This window comes from Tympanuchus pallidicinctus, unplaced genomic scaffold (genome assembly GCF_026119805.1).
Source record: "Tympanuchus pallidicinctus isolate F22 unplaced genomic scaffold, pur_lepc_1.0 scaffold1, whole genome shotgun sequence".
Taxonomy (NCBI): Eukaryota; Metazoa; Chordata; class Aves; order Galliformes; family Phasianidae; genus Tympanuchus; species Tympanuchus pallidicinctus.
Window position 1 is genome coordinate 78,148,141 of NW_026294618.1, and position 17,524 is coordinate 78,165,664.

Consider the following 17,524-nt stretch of genomic DNA (forward strand, 5'->3'; position numbering starts at 1 on the left):
GAGCGGCCCCGGGCCTCTTGTCCTGAGGGCGGCGGCGGCCGGCAACATGGCGGCGGCGGCCTCCTGCTCCGCGGCGGCGGCGGCGCCCGCTGGGCCCGGACCGGGGCCGGCGTCGGCCGGGCCGGGCTCCTGCGAGTGGCTGCTGCTGCGGGACGGCTGCCTGCGCTGCGACGCCGACGGGCTGTGCAGCCTGTGCTACCACCCGGCGCTCAACGCCATCCTGGCCGTGACCGCGCGCGGCGCCATCAAAGTCATCGACGGCACCTCGGGGGCCACGCTGCAGGCCTCGGCCCTCAACGGTGAGCGCGGCCCCGCGGCGGGGAGAGGCGGCGGCCGCCGTGCCGTGCGCCGTGGCGGAGGGAGGGGCGGCCTTCGGGCGGGGGTCGGCCGGCCCCGGGGCAGCGCCGAGGGGCGTACCCGGCTCCTCGGCGCCTCTCCGCGTTTGCGAGCCGGAGCCGTTCCTGCTCTCTCCGGCGGACGCGTTCGCGTGGGCAGCGGCGGGATAGCCGCGTTCCGTAACGCGGAGCGGCGTGGCCGCTGCGGGCTGAAGCGCGGATAGAGGAAGAAAGGGCCGCGTAGGGCGGCGTTTTGCCGCTTCGGTTTTTCAGTGTCGGCAACGTAAATTTGAGCCTTCGAGCGTGTTGTGCTTGGATGGGCGTAGTTCTCGTTGCTGACGATGGGTGATACTGTAATGCGTGCGAGTACTGAGCCTTCAGCCGGGTTCGTCAAGAAGGCTTTCTCAAGGGTGTGATTTGTCTTGCTGCGAAAAATTATTGAAGATTGAAGTCGTTCTGAAAGTTTTTTGGTAGTGCGTTTTGAATGTACGTTTGCATTGTTCTCCAGGCTGCTGAGTGTCACGACTGTCTTTGGAGCTGGTAGTAATATCTTTGCTGCAATGGTCAGACTAGTCCATCTTAGTGGCCTTTTCCAGCGTAAACTGTTCAGTGATCCTGTGGTAGAGAGACACAGTTACATGCTGGCTCAGACTGCAGCACGTCGGTAACTACAAAGCAGTGATCTCTGTTGCCCACTGATGTCTTTATTTAAAAACTAGATCTGTAGAAGTTCCTTGTGCAAGTCAGGCTTTTTTTCCCCCTAGTTTGTGCATTTGTTCTTAGGCTGTGACACTTGTCAGAATATTGCAGGGTGTTTTTTTTGTATGTTGTGAGAGCAGACCTTGGATTAGAAATTTGTGTTCTCACTTGTTGTGTGTTTTGCACTTTGTTTCTCCTTATTGTTGTAGAGTTACGTGTTGTGAAGTGGATCCGGCTTTGCTGAGTGGTGTGAGTGAAGGATTGACAGTTGTCACCTGCATGTAGCCTAGCAATGTCAGCAATTGTATGGACGTGACACAGTCTGAGTAATATATGTACTTTTACCTTGAAAACCAGCAACTGTATTATAGTGCCAGGTGAGAGAGAACAAAACAAAAGAACACGATTTCCTCTCACGATTCGAAGTTAGGTGCATTATAAACTCATAAGTGGTTGAAGAAGAAGTAATTTCTGTGGGATTCAGAAGTTGTCAGCTGCTTTTTTTGTACCTTGCTTGTATTGAAAGTGAGACTCTTGTATGGTGTTCCCCACTTTGTTCAGAATTCAAATCACTGCTTCTAACGTACCCGTTCTTCTACCTTACTTCTCAAATGCTTCTACATTAATAACTTTCATTTCTCTTCTTCAAATAGTTACCACAATTTGAGGCTTGCTTCTGAGTTGTGGGGGAAGTAGGCATAAATGGAGGACTTGATTTGTAATTGGCTGCCTGTGTAGGAAATGTTTAATGATCACGAGCAGAAGTGAACTCTAAATCAAAGTCTGAGGTTTGGGTTTGTGGAGTTTTGGGTTTTTTTTCTTCATTTTTCTATGATAAAATTCTTGCAGGGGATTTGATTTAGTATTCAAAACGCTAATGGCAATTTTCCCCTCCATAGTAACTATTTAAAAATAACTTACTGCTCTGCCTGTGTTACATACGTTCAGCCGTGTGCGCTTCCGGTAGTGTCAGTCTTCTCTGCGACACGGGAATGACTGCAAAAGATGGATTCTCATCCCTCACATCAAACAACAGAGCTGCTTGCAGTGTGACCAAATATTGTCTGCTCCCAGATGGCTGATGGTTCTGTTTAAATTTATAACCTGCACTAATTTGAAGAAAATACAAGTGAACTTCATTACGGATTGAGACTGACGTGGCTGACAGAAACGGGGTACATCTCAGCAGTTGGTGGCTGTTGAGGCTGCTGTTGACTGTGCTGATTGTTGTTGCCAGCCGTTCTTTGGAAAGAGGAGAAGTGATGTCTGCTTACTGTGTGCGGGACAAACTCTTGGAGTGTCAGATGTTGGTAGCTGGACACGCAGACCTGCAGGCCGGCTCTGTCCCTGTGTGCTCCCCTGATATAAATGACAAGTCAAAGTATATTGTTGCTACAGGGACTTCTGGTGCCACGCCTAAAAATAGAGTCTCTAGGAATTAAAACTGCTTCTCTTGAGAGGCTGCTGTCCTCCTTGGTGACTGGGCTGCAGGCCTTTTGCCCTGTCAAGAGGTTTGCGTTAGACAGAAGTGCTTTTGCATTTTTCTTGTTATCTGTGGGGATAAAAAAAAAAAAAAAAACAACCAAACAAAACCATACCAGCCTTTCTCTCTAGAAAGCAGAGGAAGAAAAAGGATCCCTTAACAAGGGAAAGAAATAAAAATGCAATAAAATGAAATATCACCAAACCCTGGTATTGCTTTCATCCATGGTTTGCTGCGAGAAGATATTAAGCTCTGAGCTCCTTCTTAGTGAAAAGATTGAAGCTGTGGAATACTAAAATCAGTAGAGCAGTGGAGCCTGCATTGATCACAACGTATATGCGGATTGCTGTCATTGATGTATTAAAAGAACAAGATAAAAGATTCACAGCCAGAAGGCAGTTCAGTTATAGATCATGTCTTCATGCTTCCGGAGGTTTGGATGTGGTCTGTGGCCTTTGTGCTTCAGTTTCTGATGTCAACATAATTGGTCTGATTTATCTGATGATCTGGAGGTTGTTGTTCTGAGCCCAAATTGCAGGAATTCCATGAGGAATGCTTAGGCTTTTCGCTCCCATTCCGTGCTTCTTTGGGATCATCACTGGATCTTCTAAGATCTGCCTCCTGAATGTGTGCAGTCATTTTGTACTGTTTAAGTCTGTTCCCTGTGTGGGCTCTGTAGGTGCATTCAAGACAGCCAGGGATCAGTTGCAACAGCTCAGGGAGTGATAATGAAAAAGAGTGTCATTGGTAAGGGGAAAATGAAGTGAGCATTTAGTGTGAACCTTTGTCTTACCTGTTCAGGATTGTTCTTTCTATTCTCTTAAGTGAACACCATCACTTCAGAGTGACCTGCAGGCAAATGCAAGAACGGTTCCTATGATTGCTGGCAGTTGAGCATTTCTGTATGCTTGTTAGTAGTGGTCACTTAGTAGGGACTGGTAGGAGTCTGTCACACAGGTCTGTCGAGTACCTTATTCCTGTTTAGCATTTCAGTACTCGTGTGCTTCCAGTTTCAAGCTGAGTGGTGGTATCCAAAGAACGTGAATGATTCAAATACCGGTTTCCAGACGCAGTGCTAAGAAAGAACCTTTTCTTCTATCTTGAAGAAAAAAACTTAAAAAGCCTTCCCCCAGGCAAAATAAAATTCTCCAATTTCAGGTGACTCTCTTCGTGTTCATATGATATTTGATTTGTCAGATCCTTTTATTCACAAATGAAATAAGAAAACTGTGAACTGAGAGAGTGCTGCAGTTCGCAGGGAAGCTTGACCAGGAACACAGGAGGGAACCAGGATGTACTGTGTGAGGGACACTGACCATCTTAAATGTTTCTGTAGTTTTTTTTCTAGAGGAAATTGACATAGCAATGACATCAGAATCTCATTTGCTAAAATATTTTTGTTTGCTTGCTAGAGTCTTTAAGATGACTGTAGACTCCGTAACGGTAATCAAAGTACAGACCTCTGAATCCAAGTGCTTAATATAGAAAGTTGTCTGTTCATTGTATGCATACACCAGTTCCTGCAAGGGAAACAGAGATTCTGAATTATCGCCAGAGGCCCTCGTGTTCCTGTTCCTCCAGCAGAAGAATTTAGAAAGAAAGAGATCCCAGCCCAGGAGGGTCACCTGTGGCAGCAAGTTGTCCTTGGATACCTTTTCATTTTTATTTTTTGCATTTCTGCGTGGTGCAAGAAGAAAAGATTCTCTTCTGCAGCTTGGAAGTCATGGGTGGAGTTTGCATTTTGTGTAATCATCTGGAATATGCAGTTGGGATTCTCTGCTATCCATTTCTAGGCTTGAAATGAATGAAGGGCAGTAACAGCAGTTCCATCTGTTTCAAGATCACTGCAGTAATACTGCTCAAGTAATTTCCCTTCATTAGAGTCGATTCAAACCTTTGTATCATTTGTTTAATTACAAGATAAAAAAAAATCTGATTACAGTACAGTATTGCTAGGTATTTGACAATGTCTTCCTTTTGAATATACTTGGACCTGGATGACAACACTAATCTGGGAAAAGTGTTCCTCAATGAAATCATTCAATTGATTTATTGATCTGAAGGCCATTCATGAGAAGTCTTAAGTGCTAACAAAACCCAATGAAACCGTAGGAGAATTGTCAGATTTGAGTTGTGTTTAATACCAGAGAAGATTGTAGACTACTGTGTGCTCCATTTGTCTGCTAGATATATCAACGTGTGTCCCATATCCCCTTTCAGTGTGCATCTTGCCAGCCTATCAAGATGCTGTTAAATGATACTTCCAGGCTCTGTGGAAACACATCTGCATTATGTTCTGCAGAAGCTAACATAAAATATCAGTTCTTTTTCATAGGCTTTTAAAGGAGTTTTTACATTACTGTTTATTGCAGGGATCCAGAAGTGACGGCAAACAGAGATGGACGTGTATGCTGTGTTGCCAGGCAAAACATAAAAATGTTTTTTTATTGACAGATCATTCGTATCTTGACTGATGGATTCATGGCTGCCATCACAGCAATAGGGCTGGATGAGTGAAAATTTCAGAATCCTTTAATGTCAGAAAATGAGAAATTTCCCTTCCCTGTGCAAATGGAATTTGAAAAAGTCTTCTGCAGACAGGAAGATGCATCCTGAAATGCTCCTAACTGACCTGAAAGGGAAGTGCTATGCTCTGCAGCGGGGATTTGAGCTTTGCCTTCCTGCTGTATTGCATCTCGCAGGTAGCTGAGGTACTTGTGATGGATGTGATAAGGCACTTTTCAGCCACAGTACTGATCGTCAGCCATCTTTGGTCAAGACAGCTTTTAACATGCTTATGTGACAAACCCTTCAGCACAGCTCCCAGTCATGTTGTAGACTGTATTACACCAAATGTAGACATAAATATGTTCTGGTTGAGATAACTGCTTTCTTCCATCATATTCTGGACTTGAACAAAGCAGATAAATCTCCGTTTGACTCTTCAGTAATGGGAGTGTATGAGGAAGGTTTTTGCTTTCGATTGGCTAGTTTGTGAGTTTGTTTCCTCTTCTGAACATCATGATGTTCAATGATTTGTATCTGTATACACTCTCTTGTGCTATAATTGGTCCTTTTGAGCAGCCCTCTGTATTTTAGCTGGCCCCTTTCAAAGTCCTTAGTAATACAGTTAGTAACAGTGTTTGCTATTGCGTTGGAATTGATCACTTGAGCTTAAGTGAAATGCAACATCTGGGTTTTCTTTAGACAGAGTATAAGAAAAAATGACCTAGACTGAAGTTTCATTGTAGTTGTTTCTCTTGAGGTCTTAATAGTGATTGTATTTGTTGAGTTTGTGTGTGTGTGTGTGTGGTATTATCTGGTCTTTCAGATTTTCTTCCCAAATACTTTCAAAGCGGGAAACAAAATTGTTCATCCTTGCTGCTATAAAGATTCTTTTAATTTTCTCTAAACAGTAGGACATCCTTAAAAAATGCTTCTTTAGGACATCTTGGAAGTGGAGATAAGATTTACAACCAGGCAGACTCCAGGACAACTTCTGAGTGCCTCAAAGTGTGCTAAGTCGTGTTATGAGATAGCAATTGCTTGTTGTCTCTTCCCCATGGCTCTGGAGCTGCTTTGTTTTTAAATAAAAAAATTTTACACATGGACCACTGTGCTTTCCTGCTGCTTCTTTACTGATGCCACAGTATTGCTTTCTGCTGTTAGAAAGCTGTCCTTTAAATAGTTAATGCTGCCTTAATTGCAGTGGCTGCTTGCAGTCACCAAAGGAGCACTTATTGCCAAGTGGACAGTTGTAGAAAGTGCAGCTATTGCTCTCAGTTCTTCATTTCGGGCGTGCGTGTGGATACCAATACTTGGAGCTTCTTTTGGTTTCTGTGGAACCAATTATTGGTTTTCATGCTGCCTGTTTCCTTTGCTGCCTTTTGGAAGGCTGTCAAGATTTGCTAAAGACCCAGTGCATACTGCCAGTCAGAAAGTAGATGGGAGGTCTGGTGCATGCAAAATGTATTTGAAGATTTGTCTGTATATTAGGGCAAAGGGCACTGTGCTGATAAGAATGGGGGAAAAAAAGAAAGCTTTTGTTTTACTGCCTACATGAAAAGTGTAAAGGTTTGGAAATAACAACTTACAACTTGTCATGTAATTATAATCATTGTGTTTCAGAAATTATTGGGGTATTTGCTAAAGCTATTCAGCAAATGTTTTACTGATATTTTTTACTTGTTACTCTGAGGAGAAGGGAATTTGCTTATCAGTTTGGTAGTCTTGAGAACGAGTGTCCTTCATGAAAATGCATATCTTGCCTTGTGCTGGTTTCTGAAGGATTGCATAGCATGGTGTCTGCCAGGCAGTTCTTCTATCTACTGTACAGTTCATGGGAGGAAAGCTGTGTGGTCTGTTGCACTTTCCTAACCTAAGTGAAGCAGGATCCCACTGAATATTTGGCAGCTCTAGAAGAGTTTGATGAACGCTGCTGACTGGGCAGCAGGCCATGGAGTCTATGAAGAAAAGCTTCATACAGAAAGGGTGAGCTGGAAGGGTGAAAGATAGCACTGAGAAATGTGGTGAATTGGCTGGGTAATGGTGGGAAGAGGGCTGGGAGGGGTTAGAGTAGGGGGAGGCTGGACAGATGGCAGCAAAGGAAAGGTGGGGGAGACTTTGTTGGAGATCCAGAAGAAATTGTGGAAAATTGAGTTGACTTCTGCTGGATCCTGCATCCATGTTGTATTGGAAATGAGGGCACGCCATGCTGCTAGACAGACTTTCTTTTAATAGTGGACTTTTTTCTGTCCTGTTTTCTATAGCTGTGGTAAGTCAAAATTAACATGCATAACATTTTTCAATAACTAACCATAGATTTCCTCTCTACTTAATAAAAAAAAGGTCCCTAGTCTGAACTTCTGGAGGAACCTTCTTCCCACTACGTATTGAAGGAGCCTGGCAGCCTTAAAGAATGAAGTTAGCTTTTGTGAATATCTCCTTACTGCAACACAGTTTAGTATTTCGGTGTGGTGACTACATACGTTGAACTTCTTATGCTGCAAGTAGTTGTCTTAAATGTACAAGTTTCTCCAATTTTGCTGTCTTTTTGTAGAATTTCAGAAGGCATCCTGAAGAGTTGTTTCTCTTTTAAATGTATCTTAAACAGTAATGGATCTGGTCTTTTCTACTTTAGCTTTGCTATGTGGAAGCAGTTATTTGGAGATGAACTTTTTGAGAATACATTTAATTAATTTGAAGCCCTTGCAAGAAGTGGTGGAGTTGGAGCCCAGTAATACTGGATTCTGAACTGACTCATAATGACAGAATGAGATCTTGGAGTTGTGCTAGAAATATGAAATACCAGCTGAATGCTCAGTAGTGATTGTGTAAGTAATTACTAGACGAGTCCTCCAAAAACAGTCTGAGAATTCAAGTCCGCAGTGCTTTCATTTGTGCCATTTTGATACTTCCATCCTCTAAAGAGCGTAACAGAACTACAGAGTTAAGGTGTGCAGTGGCTTGTGCTTTCAACACAATTTACTGGCCCGAAAGTATTCAAAATGGAAAAAAAAAAGATGGGGAGTGGAAAGGTAAGGTTCTGGAAGAGGTTTGCCAAATTTGGGATTTGTGAGAAATATTTGGAATGAAATGTAGCTTCAGTTCATGACTGGAGGCATCAGAAGAAATGAGGAGATGCCTAGTTTAAAATAACTGCGAGAAGTAGTCACATGCAATGGCTGCCTACTGAAGGTAGTAGTGAACTTATAACGGCACTGAACAAATTGATGGAAGAAAAAACACAATGGAAGGTCATCATATGGAACAGAAGTGACTTTTGTTCAGAAGGTCCCTGAACAAAAATTACCCAGGGCTGAGTGTTACAGGAAGTACTGATGTATACGCGCCCTTTCGTTAGCTGCTAAGCACTTGATCTAGATCACTGTCTTGGATTTGGGGTTTCTGTATGGTTGCTGCCTTAGACAGTGTTACATTTCCTCAAAAGTAGCATAATCAAGATAAATAATAACTCAGTCATCTAATGTAACTGTTGAACTACTGCTGCAGGAATGGAAGGCTTAGATTTACTCCTGAACCATTTTTTCTCCAGTCCAAACAAGACAGTTCCCTTCACCTCTTCTTGTATGTTGCGTATTCCAGCTCCCTGGCCACCTTAGTGCCAATTTGCCGGACCCTTGCAAGGTGCCCTGTCTCAAGTGGGCAGCCAAAGCTGGACGTGGAGTCCTGCATGTGGCTGTAGAATTGTCTAGCAGAGAAAAATCATGCTTTTTCCCTGAACTTATCTGTGTGACTCTTGTGTGGCGAGTTTGTTGGTGAGGATGCGTTCCGACTCTCATTCAGCCTTGTACAATTAACAAATGTACAGTGAGAAGAATGGTGTGGTTAGGGGGTGGTATTTTACAGGTTTATAGTTAGAAAGATTATTGTGGTGGGAAGAAACAATCAAAAATGAAATGCTTACCTGTGTCCTAGGCTTGCAGTAGAAAACTCCAAAAGAGGTGATCCAGAAAGAGATCCTTCCCCACTGTCAGTCAGCCCTTAAATGAGGTCTAGGAGAGGTGCAGCCAGGCTCCACCCCTTCTGGTCGCACAGTTGAATTGCCTTCACTTGTGCTCCCAGGACTGACTGGGTCCTTGCCTCAGGTGATCAATCAGAGAGGTTCAGGCCATGATTCAACACTTACCATACAAGCCTGTCCATCAGGATCACCAGGTTCTTTCCATAGGGCTGCCACCTAGACATTTGCTCCCCACCTTCTGTTGATGTGTGGAGTTATATTCTGTAACAGCCGTAAGACCTTGACATTGTTGAACTTAGAAGGTTTATCTCTAGCCATTTCTCTGGCCTTTTGGAGGTTTATATAAATGGCATCCCTGCCCTTTAATGTGTCAGTTGCTTTTTGTTACCTCCCTCCTCTTATTTGATGTCACCCACAGTCTTGCTGAATGTGCATTCTGTCCCGTTCTCCAGGTCTCTGATGGAGATCGCAAGCCCTATCAGCCTTTCCTGAATATCACCCGTAAGTGCCAGTTACGTGTTGAATCATTAACCATCGACTTTGGGCCAAACAGTCCAGCCAGTTTTTTCATTCACCTTGTTTTAGTCCATCCCTCTGCTTTTGAGAACTCGTTTCTGCCAGGTTGGTAATTTGGAAGCGCCTTATAATTTTGGGGCTTGGATGAGGAAAGGGGTTTAAAAAAAAGAAAGAAACAAACAAACAAACCAAAAAAACCCTAACCCTCAAACTGGTTCCTGCCCATCAAGTGTGGAATTTAAAAACAGCTGCAACTGGAGATACATCGTGGGTGAACTTGACTGAAACTTCTGAAAGACATCTTTCCTGAAAATCCATGGTTTTGTGGTTTTGTTTTTTTGTTTGTTTGTTTGTTTGTTTTTGTACAAAATCCTGTGAGTGATTGCATTTTGTGTAGTGAAAGCATTTAGATAGACTGAGGTCTGAAACAGCATGAGGAACATGGGCACAGAGAGTTCTCCAGGGTCTTCTCTCTGATTCAGTCTTCTGCTTTAGATCTGTAGAGGACCAAAGAACCCTGTGTCTGCAAGCTTATTGTTTGAGAGTTGTGATCTGCTCTGATCTCAGTGGGTTTTTGTTTGTTCTGAAACTCTGTAAGTGTTAATGTTAGCTTCTTCTTATGAGCTGCTTGATCAGGACACTTCTTGTTCGTAACACATAGTGCTGTCCCATGTTTTAGCCCAGGGAGTACATCTTCCTACACTACTTTAGCAATAATTATTTGAGCCAGCTATCATACAGTAAAACTGATACTGAAACAATTCAGTACTTGTTGGTGAAGGGAAATACAAACTATAAATTACGTCTTATTTTTGATTGACTAAATCCAATTCTGGCAAATAACAAAACTGCAAATTAAGTGAAGGCACTTTGCGATGTGAAGCTTCGTACTTCTGCCTTCTTTGACAGTCTTGCTGTTTAGAGAGCAATTTTAGTTTTCTTTCCTGTTTCAGCTCTGAAAGTGGCTTTGATTTGTTCATTCAGTTTGGTCTGCTATTGCAGCTGATGAGTTGCATGGAGGTGTCATACATGGTGTCATTTAAAAGTGAAATTGTTGCTCGTGAAGGAAACATGTAGGATCAAAGTAGGTCTACTTCATTCATGCAAAGTGAACTTGTTTACATGCAGTAAATTTCTTTCCACCCAAGTTTGAGGATGTTCTTGCTTCACAAGAGAAGGGGCCATGGAGCATCTCCATAGGGGCAGCAGAGTGCTTTGCTGAGGTGATCCTTGGAGTGAATCAGGGGCTGCTCTTCTGCCTTTGTACCAATCTCTTCCCTTCTCTTAGTTTTTTGGATTCTGTTGTTTTAAGTAGTTGGAGATGTTCAGATCTAAGGATAAAATGTTAAGAGGACAATTAAAGCTTTTAGACTCCTGAAACTTAATTCACTTAGCTTCCCATGGTTGTAGGATTTTGAAAGAGTACTGAGATACTGTTATGTTTCAGTTTTAATTAAAAGTGGAGAAAGTGATGTCGGTGCACACAAAGTGTGTTGCTTTACTCAGCTGATGGGAGCTCTATTTCTCTAGAAATACAGCTTTATAATAATAATACAGGCCTAATTGCATTTGTAGATAGAAATGATGGATATTTCTTTAGGTCTGATTGGTCTTGGATATTGGCATTATGGAATTAGTGCTATGATGCATACATTTACTGCTCTCACTTTAGCTATAGATAGCTATAGGATAAGGCCTAATTTACTAACTTAGGAATTATTTGATGGTTTTTGTTTCACATTGGGAGCTTCTTAGCATGAGAATTACTAGCTACAATATATTGTAGTGCAGTCACATTGGTCAGTGGTTTTCAAGACATTTTAACTTCTTGGTAATAATAGAAAAGGTAAAATATGTTACTGTCAGCATTATCCTACATCTCTTCCTGATGGTGGCCCTGAGTATTCATGGAACAGCCACTTTCTTTTGAGCTCTGGCTTCCTTGAGCAGTAAAATTCAGACAAGGCTTTTAGTTTTACTCCTGAAAAAGTAAGGCCATATCTGTAATTGGTTTGGTTCATCATAATGACTGTAAACTGTAAACAGTCATAGATGCGTTAAGATCTTGATATGTTCTACAGGCAAACTTGTTTTCTCTTTTTTTTTTTTTTTCTTTTCGTTTTGTAGGTCAGATTTTGATCACAGGAAATTGGTAGTCCTTGTTCTGTATTGCTTGATGTAAAGAAGGTGCAGGGAGAACGTTCCTTTTCTCAAATTATTCATTTCTACAATCTGATGTTAATTTGCTTTTGTTTCAGCTTCTCAGGTAATGTTTTCGTAGATGACATATACCACATGTTGGGCTCTCAATTCCAGTGTGCCAGGTTTCCTTATAGGAACTGACAAAAACTGAATGATTTTGTTGTGATTTATTTTGTTTGTAATCCTAGACAGATAAGCAGAGTTGGGAGGGGCTGTGATTTACTTGTGGTTAAGACTGGAAAGCAAAATTGTTAAAAACTTTGGCCATTTCTCCTGTTACCACCCAGAGTATATCATAGCTGAACGAATGGGAGCTAAAATGAGAATAAAAGTTGAGTTTTGGTGATCTATCTCAAGTCATTAATGAATTTACATGGAACTTTTGAGCTGTAGCTTATGAAGAAATGTTTCACTACTTAATGCCAGTGAACATAGCCAGAATGGAGAGCTAGTTTATGTGTAGTGGCACCAGTAGGTTTGCTAACGGATATTGGTTGGAGTCCTTTGGTACATAGTGAAATATCAGTCCCAAGTTAGAAATGACCCTTCTGCAGATGCTTTGAGGATGAGTAAACTTCTATAAGCATTTTTTTCTATGCTGGTGATGTATAAATTCTCTTGTTTCCTGGTTCTCAACTAACTGCTGTAAACAATGCAACCAGCAGTATGTGAACTGTGATCCACTTTGTGACTAGTAGTGGAATCATCTTGAAATGTGTTCTTTGAACTTCAGAATTAATCTGCTCTGTTTGCAGAATAGCTTGTCAGCAGTTCAGAGGCTATGCAAATTGCAAACCAGTTGTTTGCAGAACATGTTTCTCTGGCTGTTGAAACAATGCTAAATATTGATGAAATATTTTTCTTAGAGTTCCATCAGCTTAGAAACTGACTTTTTTTAAGAGATAGCTTAGCCAGATCTTTCTGGCAACCACAATATAAGAAGCCCTGTGAGAATTGTCGCTGTTGGGCAATGTATTTTTTTTGTGCTGTTGTCATAACTTCTGTAACAGAGCAAAAGTAGTATGTTGAGTAGACACAGATTACCTACTGCATGGCCGTTTAAAATTAGGACTGATGACACAGGGGGTATTTGTTAGCCAACTTGTGGATCAGACCTGAGATTTCTTTTACCGTCTCTACAAAAATGAAAAAAATAAGAGTGATCTGTCTTTGAAAGACATACAGAACCAGGGCTCCGACAGGCTGCTGAATGCAGCATGAAACTTCTCATGTGGTTGACAGGAAATAAGAAAGGTGCAAAAGAAATGTTCACTCTGTTGGCACTGCCTGGAAAGGTGAGCTACTTATCTTCTGGGAAGGAGGAGAAGAGGAGCGATAGATTAGAAAAGGGTCCTATGGTGTCAGAATCCATCATTTGGATCACACTGAAGAGACTGCAAACTCCGTGTTAATCTACTGTGACTTTTAGTTTAGCACATCAGATACTTTTCATTTTATTTACGTGATACTTTCCTGTACGTTGTTACCACTTATGTTTGTAAAGAAGTTAAAAAAAATAAACGCCTTTTTGTAAAAACCATTATTTTTTTTTTTCTGTTGGATGACTTCCTTGCCTGCAGTTGTGTTGGCTGCAGAAATTCCTATGTGAGGAAGTCCAGCCTGTTGGCAAAAACCAGTGTGAAAGTGGTTGAAGTGCTGTTCAGAGGGCCCTTTCTGGTGAGATAGAACCAAGGGCTTCTCAGTTTTGAAGTGATTTTGTTGCTCTTGAACTATTTGTGGCTTGTACAGTGATGGTTACAGTTGCGGTATACTTCGTGCAGACAAAGGTTTATGTACTGGAATGAGAGTATGAGTCATTGTTTCAAAAGATTTGATGAGAAGGGCAGCTGACAACTATTCTTGAGCTGAGTTTCTGAGAGAGGATGCAGTGTGGTCAGGTTGATATGCCCTCTGTTCTGAGAAGTTTTAATTTGCTTTCGTCTACACCAAACTGTGAAGATGAGAATGTGGGAATTACGTAGCTATCTTTATCTCCATGCCAGCTACCTAGATGACAGTTTTTAATTCTCTGTAATTAGAAACAGCACATAGCATCCAAAGAAAGAGGAGAACAGGGTCAAGACTCGATTAGTGCAGAATTTAAGGAAACCCCTGTTTCTGTGCAGCAAAAAAAGACGCGTATTGACCATGGGATGGTTTCAACTTGCCCTTGGCATGATATGTCCTTATACTTCAGCATGCTTAAAGTCTGCTTATGTAGCAGCAGCTTACATTTTTATGAATTAAAGCACTTTGCATTCTACGTAGGTATTACATGGACTTGGTTTTAGTACCTGTCCAGCCTTGCACACATAATAACATTGGGTATTAAAATGTTTCTTGGGATAATGCCCATTGCCACAGGCTGTGCTTACTGATCTGCAGCCACTTTTGCCACTCCTAGCAAACCTCTGACCTGTTACTGGCATGATATGGGTAGTGCAGAACAGAAGTAAGCTACCTTAGCATCTCAAGGAACCTCTCTTTCTTATCTCTGACAACGTGTACAGGTGCAGGCAGCATGTAAGTACTCCAGAGTTCCTTCTCCTCACCCATGCTCCTGTTCAGTCCAGCTGTTGTGCTGAGGGATTCATCTACTGGGTGGTGGCAGTGCTGGAAGGTGTGGGCTGGAATGGCATTGGCTCACAGCATTTGCTGTGCTTAGTTCTCAGAGGTTTGAGTATTTTTTTACTTAATGAATACTAATTGGTCTTAATGATAGTTCAACAGTTGTGTCCTACTTCTCATGCTGGTATATTTTAATTCTTATTATTGATTCTCAGCTAATATCATGTACATCAGATGTCTTAGACTTGAAAGCACTGGCTTAGGCCTTCTGGTTGGAATAAGATGTGAATGATGGCTTCCATTACAGCTCTTAAAATGGATTGTTTTTTTAAGTACAAAATAGAGCAGATGTGTTGAAAGTTATTGTAGCTAATAAGCTACTACTTGACCATCTCAGAGAACAGATTTTGCTGAAGTCTTATGTTACTTTCGAGAACAAATATCTTTTTTAAAATAAAAGCTGTTTTCTAATATAATTTTTTTTGTCTTTCCCTTTATAGCTAAACCAGGTGGACGGGTGAAGTGTCAGTATATTTCTGCTGTGGACAAGGTGATCTTTGTGGACGATTATGCAGTAGGATGTAGAAAAGATCTCAACGGCATCTTATTGTTAGACACAGCTCTGCAGACACCTGTTTCAAAACAAGATGATGTGGTTCAGCTTGAATTGCCTGTTACAGAGGTAAGGTACAGGAAAAAGTAGTGTATGTAAATAACTGTCAGAAATACTGAAACCAGATGTTTGTCCTCTAGTTTCTAGTGTGATGTTAACTGCATGTAATGAAAAAGTTTCTTAGTTACTAGCCTTTATGTAGCACTAACTACTGTAATTACTTGTATCTCAAACAAATGATAGCTTCCTTTATCAGGAGCACATTATTTTGGAATGTCAGTGACAAGAAGGATATGATTCCAGAGCTTTGTCAGTGCTTATGAGTGGGATCTTTGGAAGTTGATGCTGCTGGGCATCCTTGTTTTGTTATTTTGTTTTGCTTTATTCCTAAGGCTTTCAGTGGAAATAGAGAGACAATATAACCAAGCACTTATTATCACTTTAAGGGGTAAAAATGTGTACCTTTTTGCTTGGAATCTAATGCTCAGGGTTTTATTCAGCCAGCATAACATCTCTTAAATGAGATAACAGGTACATTTGTGTTTTCCTATTTTACCTTTGTAGCAGTTGGGCAGATCAATACGATGGGAGGATCAGCACAATAAAAAGGTGCTATAAAGGAAGGGAAGAAGACTGCTTACCTGGATCAGAGGATTCCAGGTTCAAAGGAGAAAGCTCCACCAGAGAGGAATCTCTGGAATGAGGTCCTTCTCCAGTGGCAATCAGCTCTTAAATGAGGTCTAGGAGAGGTGCAGCCAGGCTCCACCCCTCCTGGTCACACAGCTGAATTGCCTTCGCCTATGCTCCCAGGGCTGACCAGGTCCTTTCCCCAGGTGATCAATCAGTGGTTCAGTGACTCAACAGTTCCCATACACCCTGCTATGAGATACACTCTTGGTGAAGACAATAGTTTTCACCTGTGTGTGGTGACCGTGAAGTAATATATAAGGGAGATAAATCTGCACAGCAGTTTCAATTACAAGCGAGATTAATGATTTGTTTGGGAAGAACATAGAGCATCTGCCAAGGCTAGTATTTAGGGCAGTGCATTCATTAAAAAAACAACAAGAAGACTGGACTGCTGAATCCAGATTCCAGAGCTTTAAAGCACTTTGAGAAAAGTGGACTTCCCAGGTTACAGAGGAAATAAATTTGCTCTAAATTATACAAAAACTTATCCTGAACAATGATTTGAGATAACTGTGTGAATGTAGGTTGTGTGGTTTACTGGTGGTTTTTTGAACTGCTTGTCTTAAGCAGGAGTAATAGCAATAAACTGTCACTTCACAGACATCTTTACAGAGAGGTTTTCAGGTTTCTGGTTTTCTGGGCTTTCTGGCCCTGCTGTCAGTTTTAGATCATTTGTGGGTAGCTATGAAGTCCTTGAGGTGTGTGGCTGACCAGGAGGGCTGACAGGGTAGCATTTTCAGGCCAATGACAATTTTACTGTCATTGGTTTGTATTCTCAGATGGTTTAATACAAGTACAAACTATAAGATCATGTCAGTTTTTTTAGCTAAATATTCCACTGGATCCAAAGACAGTCATTGGGATTAGACTGGAGGAGTTGAGGGCCAGATCAGTGAGATGGAAGGAATATCGTTAGCAATATTCAGATCTTATTTTTAGCTTTAAACAGGAGTTACCCAGACTTCAGAAGGTTTTAGCAGATACTGAAACAGACATCATAGAAGTGTATCAGTCCAGTTCTTTCATGAAAGGAAGATAAGGAATTTTTATTCAAAACTTTTTTATTAGTCTCTAAAATTTCTCTGCAAATCTTTGCTCTTAAGTACTTTTTTTTTGTATGGTTAGTCTGCCAGCAGTGTGTGTACATTTCTAATAGGCAGCACTGACACATTGTTTTAGTGCCTTTATGCTGGATTTGCTTCCTCCTACAGCTCTACGAAATTATGAACAATGTGTCTGTTGATCTTATATTGTCTGTGAGAGACTTTTGAAATGTGAGTTGTGCATAATACTTTATGGAAACCTGAGCAACAAATACAGCCTTAGCTAAGGGACTGATTTGGCTTATTCTTGTCTCCCCTGAGCTCCCCAAGCATGTAACCAGGTGGCCATTCGACCGTTCTGTAATTCCTGGCTGTTTAAAGTCAAGGCTGGCAGTTGCCCTTTGGAAGTATTTCCTTTTGTTTGTAACTTGAAATATGTAATGGAACATTGTTCAGATGTAGCCTACTTAAGAACAAGTATGGAATGCTCTGTGCTTGGTGCACGAGGTATGCCTTTGATTCCTACCTGTGATATGATGTGGTGCAAACTAGAAACAGGTGGGAATGGAAGAAAAAAATTGTATAAATGGATGTTTAGAATGTTTTTCTTCTGGGTGCTTTATTTCTTAGTTGAAAATTTCTCTAGGCAATAGATGTCATCTGTTTTGCTTGGCTTTAATATGTCATATGTTAACTGTATGACTGACTCGTTTAATGTTTGTTAATATTGTACCTGAGGAAACTTGTAATAATTACTAACATTGCCGCAGAGATTTTTCCATTGGTTGGACTGCAGAATAAAATTTGGAACTACTTGCTCAACTCCGTGTCTTCTGTAGGAGTTGTGCTGATGTAGTGTAAGATAAACTGGGTATGCCAGTATGCATTTCC

General features: G+C 41.5%; 1 protein-coding gene across 9 annotated transcripts in view; it reads left to right on the forward strand.

The window, feature by feature from the left end:
• The first annotated feature begins 31 nt into the window (after positions 1-31).
• BIRC6 (baculoviral IAP repeat containing 6) overlaps positions 32-17,524 on the forward strand; it is a 181,760-nt gene continuing 164,267 nt past the window's right edge. For all 9 annotated transcript variants that reach the window (XR_008206958.1, XR_008206963.1, XM_052683945.1 and 6 more), the window contains exons 1-2: positions 32-299; positions 14,788-14,969. Coding sequence is in view for 7 of the 9 variants with exons in the window: in XM_052683945.1 (XP_052539905.1) it covers positions 47-299; positions 14,788-14,969 (435 nt within the window). In the remaining 2 variants the exon portion in view is untranslated. The remainder of the gene's footprint in view (positions 300-14,787; positions 14,970-17,524) is intronic.